The following is a 16,079-nucleotide window of genomic DNA, read 5'->3' on the forward strand; positions in this document are numbered from 1 at the left end:
TAGATTTTGGACACTAGCCCTTTATCTGATATGTCGTTTGCAAATATCTTCTCCCATTCTGTCAGTTGTCTTTTGGTTTTGTGAACTGTTTCCTTTGCTGTGCAAAAGCTTTTGATCTTGATAAAATCCCAGTAGTTCATTTTTGCCCTTGCTTCCCTTGCCTTTGGCGATGTTCCTAGGAAGATGTTGCTGCGGCTGAGGTTGAAGAGGTTGCTGCCTGTGTTCTCCTCAAGGATTTTGATGGATTCCTTTCTCACATTGAGGTCCTTCATCCATTTTGAGTCTATTTTCATGTGTGGTTTAAGGAAATGATCCAATTTCATTTTTCTGCATGTGGCTGTCGAATTTTCCCAACACCATTTATTGAAGAGGCTTTTTTCCATTGGACATTCTTTCCTGCTTTGTCGAAGATTAGTTGACCATAGAGTTGAGGGTCTATTTCTGGGCTCTCTATTCTGTTCCATTGATCTATGTGTCTGTTTTTGTGCCAGTACCATGCTGTCTTGATGATGACAGCTTTGTAATAGAGCTTGAAGTCGGAATTGTGATGCCACCAACTTTGGCTTTCTTTTTCAATATTCCTTTGGCTATTCGAGGTCTTTTCTGGTTCCATATAAATTTTAGGATTATTTGTTCCATTTCTTTGAAAAAAATGGATGGTACTTTGATACAAATTGCATTAAATGTGCAGATTGCTTTAGGTAGCATAGATACTTTCACAATATTTATTCTTCCAATCCAGGACCATGGAACATTTTTCCATTTCTTTGTGTCTTCCTCAATTTCTTTCATGAGTACTTTATAGTTTTCTGTGTATAGATTCTTAGTCTCTTTGGTTAGGTTTATTCCTAGGTATCTTATAGTTTTGGGTGCAATTGTAAATGGGATTGACTCCTTAATTTCTTTTTCTTCTGTCTTGTTGTTGGTGTAGAGAAATGCAACTGATTTCTGTGCATTGATTTTATATCCTGACACTTTACTGAATTCCTGTACAAGTTCTAGCAGTTTTGGAGTGGAGTCTTTTGAGTTTTCCACATATAGTATCATATCATCTGCGAAGAGTGATAGTTTGACTTCTTCTTTGCCGATTTGGATGCCTTTAATTTCCTTTTGTTGTCTGATTGCTGAGGCTAGGATTTCTAGTACTATGTTGAATAGCAGTGGTGATAATGGACATCCCTGCCGTGTTCCTGAACTTAGCGGAAAAGCTTTCAGTTTTTCTCCATTGTGAATGATATTTGCAGTGGGTTTTTCATAGATGGCTTTGATAATAATATAGGTATGTGCCCTCTATCCCTACACTTTGAAGAGTTTTGATCAGGAAGGGATGCTGTACTTTGTCAAATGCTTTTTCAGCATCTATTGAGAGTATCATATGGTTCTTGTTCTTTCTTTTATTAATGTGTTGTATCACATTGATTGATTTGCGGATGCTGAACCAAACTTGCAGCCCTGGAATAAATCCCCCTTGGTCATGGTGAATAATCCTTTTAATGTACTGTTGAATCCTATTGGCTAGTATTTTGGTGAGAATTTTTGCATCTGTGTTCATCAAGGATATTGGTCTTGTAGTTCTCTTTTTTGATGGGATCCTTGTCTGGTTTTGGAATCAAGGTGATGCTGGCCTCATAAAATGAGTTTGGAAGTTTTCCTTCCATTTCTATTTTTTGGAACAGTTTCAGGAGAATAGGAATTAGTTCTTCTTTAAATGTTTGGTAGAATTCCCCAGGGAAGCCGTCTGGCCCTGGGCTTTTGTTTGTTTGGAGATTTTTGATGATTGTTTCAATCTCCTTACTGGTTATGGGTCTGTTCAGGCTTTCTATTCTTCCTGGTTCAGTTGTGGTAGTTTATATGTCTCTAGGAATGCATCCATTTCTTCCAGATTGTCAAATTTGTTGGCGTAGAGTTGCTCATAGTATGTTCTTGTAATTGTCTGTATTTCTTTGGTGTTGTTGTGATCTCTCCTCTTTCATTCATGAATTTATTTATTTGGGTCCTTTCTCTTTTCTTTTTGATAATTCTGGCCAGGGGTTTATCAATCTTATTAATTCTTTCAAAGAACCAGCTCTTAGTTTCATTGATTTGTTCTATTGTTTTTTTGGTTTCTATTTCATTGATTTCTGCTCTGATCTTTATGATTTCTCTTCTCCTTCTGGGTTTAGGATTCTTTCTTGTTCTTTCTCCAGCTCCTTTAGGTGTAGGGTTAGGTTGGGTACCTGAGACCTTTCTTGTTTCTTGAGAAAGGCTTGTACCGCTATATATTTTCCTCTCAGGACTGCCTTTGCTGTGTCCCACAGATTTTGAACCATTGTGTTTTCATTATCATTTGTTTCCATGACTTTTTTCAATTCTTCTTTAATTTCCTGGTTGACCCATTCATTCTTTAGAAGGATGCTGTTTAGTCTCCATGTATTTGGGTTCTTTCCCAATTTCCTCTTGTGATTGAGTTCTAGCTTCAGAGCATTGTGGTCTGAAAATATACAGGGAATGATCCCAATCTTTTGATACCGGTTGAGACCTGATTTATGACCGAGGATGTGATCTATTCTGGAGAATGTTCCATGTGCACTAGAGAAGAATGTGTATTATGCTGCTTTGGGATGAAATGTTCTGAATATATCTGTGATGTCCATCTGGTCCAGTGTGTCATTTAAGGCCTTTATTTCCTTGTTGATCTTTTGCTTGGATGATCTGTCCATTTCAGTGAGGGGAGTGTTAAAGTCCCCTACTCTTATTGTATTATTGTTGATGTGTTTCTTTGATTTTGTTATTAATTGGTTTATATAGTTGGCTGTTCCCTCGTTAGGGGCATAGATATTTAAAATTGTTAGATCTTGTTGGACAGATCCTTTGAGTATGATATAGTGTCCTTCCTCATCTCTTATTATAGTCTTTGGCTTAAAATCTAATTGATCTAAGGATTGCCACTCCTGCTTTCTTCTGATGTCCATTAGCATGGAAAATTCTTTTCCACCCCCTCACTTTAAATCTGGAGGTGTCTTTGGGTTTAAAATGAGTTTCTTGTAGGCAACATATAGATGGGTTTTGTTTTTTTATCCATTCTGATACCCTGTGTCTTTTGATTGGGGCGTTTAGCCCATTAACATTCAGGGTAACTATTGAGAGATATGAATTTAGTGCCATTGTATTGCCTGTAAGGTGACTGTTATTGTATATTGTCTCTGTTCCTTTCTGATCTACTACTTTCAGGGTCTCTCTTTGCTTAGAGGACCCCTTTCAATATTTCCTGTAGAGCCGGTTTGGTGTTTGCAAATTCTTTCAGTTTTTGTTTGTCCTGGAAGCTTTTAATCTCTCCTTCTATTTTCAATGATAGCCTAGCTGGATATAGTATTTTTGGCCACATGTTTTTCTCGTTTAGTGCTCTGATTATATCATGCCAGCTCTTTCTGGCCTGCCAGGTCTCTGTGGATAAGTCTGCTGCCAATCTAATATTTTTACCATTGTATGTTACTGACTTCTTTTCCTGGGCTGCTTTCAGGATTTTCTCTTTGTCACTAAGACTTGTAAATTTTACTATTAGGTGACGGGGTGTGGACCTATTCTTATTGATTTTGAGGGGGGTTCTCTGCACCTCCTGGATTTTGGTGCTTGTTCCCTTTGCCATATTGGGGAAATTCTCTCCAATAATTCTCTCCAATATACCTTCTGCTCCCCTCTCTCTTTCTTCTTCTTCTGGAATCCCAATTATTCTAATGTTGTTTCGTCTTATGGTGTCATTTATCTCTCAAATTCTCCCCTCATGGTCCAGTAGCTGTTTGTCCCTCTTTTGCTCAGTTTCTTTATTCTCTGTCATTTGGTCTTCTACATCGCTAATTCTTTCTTCTGCCTCATTTATCCTAGCAGTGAGAGCCTCCATTTTTTATTGCACCTCATTAATAGCTCTTTTGATTTCAACTTGGTTAGATTTTAGTTCTTTTATTTCACCAGAAAGGGCTTTTATATCTCCCGAGAGGGTGTCTCTAATATCTTCCATGCCTTTATTGAGCCCGGCTAGAACCTTGAGTATCGTCATTCTGAACTCTAGATCTGACATATTACCAATGTCTGTATTGATTAGGTCCCTAGCCTTTGGTACTGCCTCTTGTTCTTTTTTTTTGTGGTGAATTTTTCCGCCTTGTCATTTTGTCCAGATAAGAGTATATGAAGAAGCAAGTAAAATACTAAAAAGGTGGCAACAACCCCAGGAAAATATGCTTTAACCAAATCAGAAGAGATCCCACATCGTGAGGGGGGAGAAAGGGGATAAAAAGAGGTTCAGAAAGAAAAAAAGAAAAAGAAAAAGAAACAGGGGCACCTGGGTAGCTCAGTGAGTTAAAGCCTCTGCTTTCGGCTCGGGTCATGATCCCAGGCTCCTGGGATTGAGCCCCACACTGGGCTCTCTGATCAGCAGGGAGCCTGCTTCCCCCTCTCTCTCTGCTTGCCTCTCTGCCTACTAGTGATCTCTCTCTGTCAAATAAATAAATAAAATCTTAAAAAAAAAAAAGGGAACAACTTAAAAAAGAAAACGAATAAAGAAAAAAAATATAAAAAAGAAAAATATATATATATTCGATAAACTAGTTATAAACGTTAAAAAAAGGTAAAAGTTAAAAAATTTGGCAGAAGAAGAGAAAAAAATTGAAAAAGAAAAAAAAATTAAATTAACTGCAAGGCTAAAGAATCATGGGGAGAAAGCCATGAGTTCTGTGCTTTGCTTTCTCCTCCTCTGGAATTCCGTTGCTCTCTTTAGTATTGAAACTGCACTCCTTGGTAGGTGAACTTGGTCCTGGCTGGATTTCTTGCTGATCTTCTGGGCAAGGGGCCTGTTGTAGTGATTCTCAAGTGTCTTTGCTCCAGGCGGAGTTGCACCGCCCTTACCAGGGGCCGGGCTGAGTAATCCGCTCGGGTTTGCTTTCGGGAGTTTTTGTTCCCTGAGCGCTTTCCATAGAGTTCTGGAGGACGGGAATGAAGATGGCGGCCTCCCAGTCTCCGGCCCGGAGGAGCCGAGTGCCCGGGGCCCCACTCCTCAGTGCGCCCTCAGAGAACAGCGCCCAATTACTCCCGTCACCCTGGCCTCCAGCCGTGCTCCGAGCTGACGGAGCCTGCGACCGGTTCAAGGTAACCCCGAGCTGTGAGCTCACTCCTCGGCTCCGTCTCTGTAGCAGGCTTCCCCGTTCTAATACCTGCAAGCTCTGCGACACTCAGACACCCCCGATCCTTCTGTGACCCTGCGGGACCTGAGGCCACGCTGACCCCGCATGGGCTTCACCCCGGTTAAGCCTCTGGAGCGATGTCCCTCAGCAGAACAGACTTTTAAAAGTCTTGATTTTGTGCTCCGTTGCTCCGCCGCTTGCCGGGAGCCGGCCCCTACCCCCGTGGTCTATCTTCCCATCGCTTTGGATTCACTTCTCTGCCAGTCCTACCTTTCAGAAAGTGGTTGATTTTCTGTTTCTAGAATTGCTGTTCTTCTCTTCGATCTCCTGTTGGATTTGTAGGTGTTTGCAATCTTTAGCTAAGCTATCTAGCTGATCTGCTACCTGAAGTAGTCTCAGCTGCTACTTCTCCGCCATCTTGACTCCTCCTCCAATGCCCCTCATTTTAAGTTGCCTGTAATCAAGAATGCTGAAACACATTGACCACATTCTTTTGATGCAGGGGTGAAAAAAAGAAAGTAAGGTAAAATAAAAATGATCCACATCTGATAGACCATCTAAGGACTCAAGGTAATACATGAAATATTTGAGTAATTTTTTTAAGTTTTGGAAAACATAATGTAACATAAAATTTACCATTTTAAACACTTTCAAGTGTACAGTTTGGTAACATTAAGTACACTCATAATGTTGTGCAATGGTGACCACTATCCATTTCCAGAATTTCTTTTATCATCACAAACAAATAATTCCCCATTCCGCTCTCCACTTAGCCCCTGATAACCTTTCTGTCTCTATGCATTTTTTTCTCCTAGGTACCTCACGTAAGTGGAATCATACTATATTTGCTCTTTCATATCTGACTTTTTTCACCTAACATAATATTTTCATTTCAAACCCCAACAGTGGGGGTTTAGTTATGATTTTCTCCGATTCCTTAAATCATGCACTAAAAGGGTCTCAAGGTTTTATTTGAAATTTTCTTTTTCTTTTTTATTATAAAAGTGATAGAAACTCATTCTAGAAAAACCAAAGTATTTTTTTTTAATTTTTAAATTACCCATAAACCACCCACTCAGAGTTACCCTGTTAACATCGGTCTGCACGTCCTTCCAGCGTCTGATTTTTGCACAAGGGTTTGAGATCTCTCCTGCTTTCCTATTGGGTTTTCCGAAAAGCGTTAAAGATTCTTGAGGTACTTTCCAAATATTTCCCTAGTCGGTGGAAGCATCACCCGAAGAATTCATATGTAATTTAAAATGTAACAATTTCCCATCAGGAGAACATTTATACTGACCAGGGCACCCCAGCAGCCTTCCCTGGGCGAGAGCGGCCCTGCAGATTCCACAGCAGGATCCCAACGGTTCAGGGGTCGGGCCCCTCCAGCTTGCGGCTCGGTCCCCTGCTATTATTTCTCTCAGGTTAAATTTCAACACGAGGCTATTTTGCACCTTGGCTTTTTTCCCATCAGTTGTTCACCTTTCTAAAAGAGAGAGAGGGATAAGAAACAGCTGCTTTAACACACAGACCCACATTTACTTTAAGCCAAAATCCCGTAAAAAGCGCATGAAGGAAAGCATGAGGATGTTCTGCGTTGCCGCCGCGGTCCTCCTTCCCACGGTCCAACACTGCACAGGTAGCAGAGAGCTCCTCTACGTCCTCTCTGGTCAAGCCACCGGCAAAAGCACGCGCAAGGACCAGCAGGTGCGGAGGGTGGGTCTGACCATACGGCCGGCGTTAACGTCAAAGTCTGCGCAGGATCCCCGAGCGACAGGTCCCCTTTCCAAATGCGGCTCTGAGCAGCTCCGAGGCTCTTGCAAATGCACTTCACATTCCCCCTCAAATCCACACCTGGGATTCCAGGCGCGAAAGGAACATTAGGAACCATCATTGAAGCTCCCTTCTGGATCTCCCTCACACGCATTTGCATTCCTGCTGAGGGCTGCTGAGCCTCGCTCCCTGCTCAGCCTGGGATGCCCTGCTTTCCCTCATCTAGGGTTTCCCGCAGTTACTTGGCACACAGCCTGGAGGCTCGGCCCTCCTTCTGCGCACTCCATACCCCCCTCCCCATTGGCCTCACCCTTTCTGCCCCTTGGGACTCCTCCACCGGTGTCTTCTGCTCCCCAAGTCCTTTCACATGTCACTGGCTTTGTGGTTTCTCTCAATCCCTCGCCTGCCCCTGCCCTGGGCCCCTGTGAAGAAAGAGGCCCCACCTTAACTCCCACTGCCCAAAGCCAGCACTCTCCTCTCTCCTTCTTGCTCTCTGGCTGGGCCTGAGAATCACTGAATCGCAGGAGAAAAGCACACACATGTCCATGGGAGCCCGACTGAAGAGCACAGACAGGACGGGCGACAGAGCAGGAAGCTGTCTATTCAGAGAGAAAATGTGTGAAGAATTGGCAAGACAAAGGAGTTTGGGCCGTGGGTCATAAGTCGTGAAGAAGGCATGAGGAAGATGCGCATTAGTTTAACAAGGTTTGTCTACACAGCCTTCTCAGCCCCAAATTCCCCGTCTCTTGTGGTGCGAGCGTCTTCTGCCCTCTCCGTAAGGGAAATGCTTCTGTCACGTGGGAGATTAATCTCCTGCTTTCAGGAGAACAGGGGGGTCGGGGGCCTTGCACTAGCTCTTTTGTAAGTATCTTTAATTCAAAATAATCAGTGTGCCAAAGTGGCATGTTTGGGGGGGCGACATATTCTGAACCCCTTCCCCATCTTCCCATGGATGCAACTTGCCTGCAGCCACTGCCTCATCGACAGGGACACCCTTAAAGACCACCTTCCCACCCCCCTCCCCAGGAGGTTTGGCTTTCTTTGTTTGATTCCATTTTTAACTGTTTTAAAAGGGCACTTAAGCAGCATATGCATTTACATTTTCCCTAATACCAAACCCAAGACCTCAGTTAACCATATGCTAGTTCATTGTACAGGCCATACTCAAACAGTCCCTCTTCTCTACCGGCTCTTTCCCATGTCAGTCCCCCAGATGACACTTCTTTCTGCTTCTCGGAGTCAGTATGGCTGCCCATAAAATGAGAGCTAAGGCTGGGTTTGATAATAGACACAAAATACATAATGGCTCAAACATGATCTTTTTCTTTCTTGTTTCTAGTCATATGGCAGCTCTTTGCCACTGACTAGGGACCCAGGCCCCTCTACCACCTCCTGACTCTTCCATAGAAGGGGCAAGAGCGTAGGAGGGGACACATTCTCTATTTAAAGCCTTGAATTGGCAAGACATACCAACTCCAGGCAGGCCAGGATTCAATGCAAAGGAACCTGGGAAATGTGGCCCAGTCCTGAGCTAGAAAAAGAGGAAACAACAACAACAAAAAAAAAGAATTTGGTGGATCAACTGGCAGGCTCCCAGGAGTAACCAGAGCACTTGTCTCTATTCACTCATTAACCATTCAGACAGGTTCCTCCATGTCAGGTTAAATGCCTGAATTTGAAGGTTATGGCCTAGCCAGGAAAAGCAAGGAAACACCTTCAAGGGGGAGTGGGGGGCGGGGGTAGTATATTTCCTCTGTGACATTTTAAAGTGTGAAATATCACTGAAGACTGTTAAGAGTCATCTAATCTGACAAGCCCTCTTCTTTGGGTTGGAAGGACTGAAGGACTTGAGGACAAAGGACTCAGGTGGCTCTGTATAGTCTGAGAGCTTACCACCTGGGTCACGGCAAAACCATACACCAGATCCACCTGGGCCCTTGTGTCCTGCAAACAAAGGCTCCCCACCGTGGTAGGTTTGAGTCCAGAGTTCATCCCACATGAAGTCGTATTTAGAGACTCCCAACCAGGGCAAAATTAGTAGCTGGAGCTCAGGCATGACCACTCTGGGCCACACACATCCCCACCTTATAGGAGTGCAGGCCTCTGCTTCCATTCAGATACCCCAACCACCTCCATCCCATCCTGAGTCTTGAGCCCAGCTGCTTCCCTTTGACTCCTGTCCTGGTCTCTTTGTTGGAAGAAGGAAACGGACAAGCAAAGTTTCTCTTTTACAAATGAAGGCTATTGGGGGCAGTGATCTCAAAGTCAAGGTTGTCAAACCAAACAGGAGGTTCTGCAGACCAGGTGCTGTCTCTTCCTTGTGCTGAAATATAAAAACAGATCTATGGGATTGATTTTTAAGGAAACTAACCAACCATGAACAAGGTTAATCTATAACTGAAGTTGGTACCACTCAGGTCCTCTCTGCAACTATTTTCTTATTCAGGTAAATGTTTTCTCAGCAGACTGTGCTTCTCCTTTAACCCAGGGGAACAAGTAGTTACCACAGAGAAAAATGCATGGCAGAGTCAAAGACTCAGGATGAAAGCCTGGGGTAAGAAACGGCTTATAAAACTTTTAGGAAGCTTTAAAATTATTGACTGAACAAGTAGTTTCATACAGTGGCTTATGTGTTTACTAGCAGTATCATTTCCAAATTTCCCTTGCACTCAGATTCTAGAAGAGTTTTCCTAATGCACTGTTAGCTAAAGACTGTACCAATGCATGAGTCATGAAGGCTGTCAGAAAGGAAATAACCATGAGCCAAAATTGCAGATGTTACATGTTGAGGCAGAAACTAAATAAAACGTGTAACACATAGAAAGAGAGAAAACTTTTCCCCCACATCTTTTTTTTTCCTAACCTTGGCATGAAATCAACCATTAGAGTATAAGGCATGCATGCTTATCAATATAAACCAGAATTTTTATTTTTCAGCTCTGAAATTCGGGTCACAGTTTGAAGAGCTCATTCAAAATTCTTTCCCTATATAAGGGGAGTACTACAGGCACAATTTAAGACAAAGAGATATTTATTATAGTCTGTTCCATGCAAGCACATAGCACATACATGGTTTCATTCAACTTTATAACAACCCTATAAATCTGGTGACATGATCACGATTTTGTAAATGTGGAAACTCAGGCACAAGGAATTCACATGATGTGTTAGTCTGCTTGGGCTGCCTGCCGTAACAGAATATCAGAGTGGGAGGTGGGGTTGGAGGTTTAAGATTAAGAAGCTGGCAGGATTCCTTTCTGTACACCTTGCTTGGTTTGGAAGACCTCTCTTCCTAGTTTGCAGATGGCTACCTTCTCACTGTGTCCTTACATGAGCACCTGTGTGCACCTACCCTGATGCATACCCCTGGTGTCTCTCCCTCTTCTTCTAAGGATACCTATTCTATTGGGGCTCCAACTTTATTGTTAGTTATCTCCTTAAAGGCCCTATCTCCAAGTGCAATCACATTGGGGGCTAGGTCTTCAACACAGATGGGAGGAAGGGCACAATTCAGCCCATAAGAGATAGCATGCCAAGAGTCCACAACAGCTCAGTGGCAGAACCAAGACAGTTTGAATTGAACTATTTCTTTATCCAGGGTGTGTTGCCTCTCCCATGTGATGACATCTCAGATGGAATGTCCCATGTAGGGGCTGACTCTTAGAACTTGCTGGAGGGAGACAGTTTCACAACAGTAAGCTCTGTCCTGGTGGGGAGGGTGGCGAAGTATTCACATGAGCTAGATTACAAGGCACCGGAGTCCATGTCAACTAAAGGCCTGTCCAGAGATGCCAAATAAAAATGGCTTCATCTATTCTGTTAAAAGCTACACAAATGCTATTTGGTTTCACTCCCATACACCATACACAGTGGTTTCCATGATCCCAAAAGAACCAGCATTTCATTCCATTTTTCTTTTTTTCCTTCCAAACTAACTAGCTAATGTCCTGGAGGGCGACTCCATGGATCAGGATGTTGAGAGCCCTGTGGCCATTCACCAGCCAAAGTTGCCTAAGCAGGCCAGGGATGACCTGCCAAGACACATCAGCCGAGACCGGACCAAAAGGAAAATCCAGAGGTATGTGCGGAAAGATGGGAAATGCAACGTCCACCATGGCAATGTGAGGGAGACCTACCGCTACCTGACGGATATCTTCACCACCTTAGTAGATCTCAAGTGGAGATTCAACCTGTTGATTTTTGTCATGGTTTACACAGTGACTTGGCTCTTTTTTGGGATGATCTGGTGGCTAATCGCATACATCCGAGGAGATATGGACCACATAGAGGACCCTTCATGGACTCCCTGTGTCACCAACCTCAATGGGTTCGTCTCTGCTTTTTTATTCTCAATAGAGACAGAAACCACCATCGGTTATGGCTACCGGGTCATCACGGACAAGTGCCCAGAGGGAATTATTCTCCTCTTAATCCAGTCTGTGCTGGGGTCCATTGTCAATGCATTCATGGTGGGATGCATGTTTGTAAAAATATCACAACCCAAGAAGAGGGCAGAGACCCTGGTTTTTTCCACCCATGCAGTGATCTCCATGAGAGATGGGAAACTATGCCTGATGTTCCGAGTAGGGGATCTCAGGAATTCCCACATCGTTGAGGCTTCCATCCGAGCCAAGTTGATCAAGTCCAAACAGACCTCAGAGGGTGAGTTCATCCCCTTGAACCAAACAGATATCAATGTAGGGTATTACACCGGGGATGACCGTCTGTTTCTGGTATCACCACTCATCATCAGCCACGAAATTAACCAACAGAGTCCTTTCTGGGAGATCTCCAAAGCCCAGCTGCCCAAAGAGGAACTGGAAATTGTGGTCATCCTTGAAGGAATGGTGGAAGCTACAGGTAAGGTGTGCTCCATCCTGGGTTTTCTGTGGGATCAATGTTCATTTTAAGCTGGATCTGACATACTTATTTATGATAAAATATGTAAATTGAATTTCATTCACTATTCACTCCATCCCCTTGTTTCATGAAATAATATGCCTATGTGTCCTCTAACCTTGGTGTACCCACCAAGAAGTCTAATAATTTAACTTTTTAAGAACCTTTGGAAAAAAAATCAATAAATAATTTTTTGAAAGCACCACTTATTATATTTTAAATTTCCAAGTATTTCCTTAAATTAAAATCTTATCCATCTCTGAAGACATTTTTAAGTGGCTCTAAAACATTGGTTAATTTAAATACTTGAGGTTATTTATTGGCAAGCCTGGGGGGAAAAGTTAAGCCTTTCAAAGGAAGCCTGACAAATTGCTTTAATAAAAATGTAATTTCACCTCTTCTTTGGAAGCCATTTGCAAGACCCATAGCACTGGCTTTTCTTTTATATCAAGTGCAGGTGAGGTGTCTTTCCACGTACTCTACCCGCTGAACCCCCAACTGACGTAACATTGTGGATCCAGTAAATAATTCTAGCAGGAAAGGAAAAAAATTGAGGATCCATTCATTGCAATCCTATTGACCCCTCTGCTATTAATGGCTGATCATTTGTGTGACCTGTCGTCAAAATAGAGAAACAGTCTGTTTTATTGATGTCTTCACTCATATCTGAACTTATAGTGTTAAACATCCCAACAGCAAGGCAGGTTCTGCCCATATTCATCAGTAACATTCCACAAAATAGATCCTTACATTCTGACTTAAGCTAAGAACAGTGCCCCACAGGAAAAGTATTAACTGGAACCCAAATTCATTATTTTCTTTCCTGTTCTTTGGAGTTATCAATATTAGACTTAAAATCTTCTTTAGATATGCAAGATCTGTGCTTTGAAGTCTGCCCTTCTGTGCTTTGAAGTCTGCAACCTGAGGCTCATGGTTCACCTATAAAATCCAAAAATACCCAGCCAACAACCTGGCCCCAGAGTCTTCTTCAGCCCATAAACTGATCTTGATCATTCCTTGAAAGTCATTTATCCCCTATTTCCACCTCCCAGTACCCAAAAGGCAAAGTCATAACATCTAACTAACTTCTCTTAGAGTGGTGGAAACATTTGTGCTAGGTTTTTTTTAAGTGCAGCAAACAATGAAAATGTGAGTAAAAGTCTTTGTATGGAGCTCAATGGTTGGCATGTGCTCCTTTCCATAAAACAAAAGGAACATGGACCTAATTTGAAATGGCTACAGAGAATAACAAAATAATTCATGTGAAATACTAAGAGCTGCTCATGTGAACAGGGCTATCTGTACCCTGAGTCTGACTGTCCCATGTACTCGTGAGGCAATGATTGTGTGTGAGGAGGAAGAAGAAAAGAGAGGAGAAGGAAAGTGAGAATAGAGGGGAGGAAAAAATCCAAAGGGGGAGCTCTGTCATTTTCTCACAGACCAGAAACTTCTCCCACCTCTGCTGAGCACAGGGACTCTGGATCCCCCTAGTGGTAGCCAGTGTGGTACACCTGCCAGCAGCATAAACTGACCACTCATGATGTGGTTTTAATATCAAATTTCTCACTATTAGTGATGTACTATATGTTGGCTAATTAAATTTAAATTTTCAAAAAAAGATTTGTCACTATAAACTCTCCCAGTAGGACATGAGGGAGGGAAGTGGACAAGCCTTCTTACCATCGTATCTCTGATTTCAAAAAGCAAAAGCTCCTGGAAATGTACCCTCCAGTTACTGGTGTTAATCTGAGCTTCAAATCGCAGGAGCTGAGCTTCATGCTCCCTCAAACCAAAGCCCGGTCTCGAAAAATAAATGAATCCAGAATAAGCAAATTATCTTTGTAATGTCCCTGAGTTGGAATTCTCCCTGAGGCAGACCCTGTCTTTCTGATGACAGCTTGTTATGAGTGAGGCTTTTTAAAAGGAGGAACACTGTTCTCTTGGTAATTAACAGTGGTACTTGCCTCAGAGCATTCAGAAGTCTTTCTTATTGCTTTCTTAGAGAAAATTTGGTAGTTGCCAGCAAAAAGAATCAAAATACTTATCCTGTGTCTGGGGAAAGGCAACTACTGTTAATTTTCTTTTAAAAAAATAAATAAATAATTTTCCAATTTCTGTTAAGTGGAGGGAAGAGTGTTCTAGAAAGTTCCGGGTTTGTCTGGAAGCTGGATATGTCTTTATCTTTTCCTGATGGAATTCATACAGTTCAGTACTCCTAGAATATCTGATCTCTTAAACTTCAGTGAGATGCTTTTTCTTTGTGAATGAGAAACCCAAATGGGATTTGTGGGTACCAAAAAGGCTTTTGAGGGATGGCAGAGGGAATGCTTCAAGGAGTCAAAGCCACAGGAAAAAAATAAATGTGGACCAAATGCACACCAAGGAAAACAAATTCACAAGGATCTAATTATTCATTGTAGCACTAGATGGGAAATCAGAAGCCTTGAAAACAGCAAGATGACACAAAACAATTTCCATTTTATTCATTCCTTTCCAAAATGTCTTAGTTGGCCTTAAACCACTATCACCAATCCCAATTAGCAGGCCTCTTCCAAGGACGAGCCCCACACCGCAACCTCACCACAGCGCTCTCTTCCTGGCACGCATGTTGTGATTACACAGTGATCCCAATATGGAAATCTGAGCTATCCTGCAGTAAGCTGGGTATCCACTGGGGTCCTTCAGTCTGCTGAGCGTCCTGGCCTAGCATAGGTCTGTTGGTGTTCCCTTGACATATTATATTCTCATGGCAGCTGTACTGCAGCAAACCCGCTGTGTTCTATCAGAGTCAGGTATGTTTTTAGCAAATGAGAGCAAGCTCCTTGAAGGCAGGACATGAGTCTTGCCGAACTTTAATGCCCTGCACATCTGGCCTCAACCCTCCACCTGATAAGTCCTCTAGCCTCATAAAAGACAGACTCACAAAAGACGCAGATAAGATACAGATAAGATAGACCCACATCCTTGGTGGATGGCTTCAGTCTGGTCCAGCCCCGAGTCAGAGGGATGTGCATGGTGACCTCTCAAGAACCTTCCAGTCATGTGATTCTATTTTTGAAAATGAATCAAACCCTGGAAAATTCTGACACCAGCCACCCAGACATCTGGGAACTGGCCGTATCTCATCCTGCAAATATATTTTTAAAGGGGGCCCTTTATGTTCCTGACACATGGGCAATTTTGAGATAGTGATGTTTACAGAAGGGTTCACAGCTACGTAAACAAACATGCTCAGCAGCTGTGGCAAATGCGCTTTAAAATAGTAAAGCATTCATATAGACTGTTATTTATAGAGGGCAAATTGGCCTGGAGGCTAGATGACAGCTACACAGAGCTGGGCCCACTGCCAGCCAGCTCCTCACTATAGCCTTTCTGATTGATGAACTTCCATATTTACCCCCAATGATTATGCAACTATGACAAGCAGTCCTTTCCAACACCTCAGCAAATGTGCCTGTTAGTTAAGATGAATCCCCATTAAGCTTTTCTCGTACACTTTTTATTATGGCTATCATAAAACTTATACAAGAGTAGACCCGACAGTAGGACTAACTCCCATGGACCCATCCTTCAACTTCTGGAGCTGGCGGTTCGCCGTCAAACCTGTTCCATCTGTACCCCCGCTCGCAAACAGCCCCGGGCATCAGACCGTTTGATCGACACATCTTTCCGCGCGTGTTTCTAAAAGACGAGGCTTCTAAAATAACCAGAGCACCGTTGTGGCCCCTAAAATATCTAAAATAATTAGATCTTTTCCTTAAGATCCAATACCTAGTGTCCGAGTTCCAACCGTCTCATAAATGCCTTTTTTTACTGCTTTCCCATCTGCTTGTTCGAACCGGGATCCAGAGGAGGCTCACGCGCTGCAACTGGTTGGGATCCCGGTCAAGCCTCTGAGTCTCTGAGCTCCACCTCCGTCTCCGAGGGGGGTTTCTCCTTCAACTTGTTCTCGAAGAAGTCCTCTTCACAAAGAAGAGAACTCAATACTTAAATTATGAAATTATTAAAAAATCATTAAATTTTAATAAATAAATAATAAATTGAATAATTGAATTAAATTATTAAGTATTAAGACTTAAATACTGCCCAGAAAACTGGGGGAAGTGGAGGGTGGGAAGCAGCCAAGTCAGGGCAGGTCTGTGAACACTGCAGATGAGGAAACAGGGCTGACGGCGCAGCAGCCTGCCGCCCGGGGTTACTGAGGAGGAGAGGAGTGCGCGTTCGAAGCTGGGGAGGGCAAACCGGAAGTGGGTATCC

At 42.8% G+C, this 16,079-nt stretch overlaps 1 protein-coding gene across 3 annotated transcripts in view; it reads left to right on the forward strand.

Moving 5' to 3' along the window:
* Positions 1-16,079, forward strand: part of KCNJ6 (potassium inwardly rectifying channel subfamily J member 6) — a 263,591-nt gene that overhangs the window by 184,251 nt on the left and 63,261 nt on the right. For all 3 annotated transcript variants that reach the window (XM_032865328.1, XM_032865326.1, XM_032865325.1), the window contains one exon: positions 10,863-11,783. In XM_032865328.1, the coding sequence (XP_032721219.1) occupies positions 10,863-11,783 (921 nt within the window). The remainder of the gene's footprint in view (positions 1-10,862; positions 11,784-16,079) is intronic.

Source organism: Lontra canadensis, unplaced genomic scaffold, assembly GCF_010015895.1.
Source record: "Lontra canadensis isolate GAN:19392208 unplaced genomic scaffold, GSC_riverotter_1.0 scaffold29, whole genome shotgun sequence".
In the NCBI taxonomy this organism is placed as follows: domain Eukaryota; kingdom Metazoa; phylum Chordata; class Mammalia; order Carnivora; family Mustelidae; genus Lontra; species Lontra canadensis.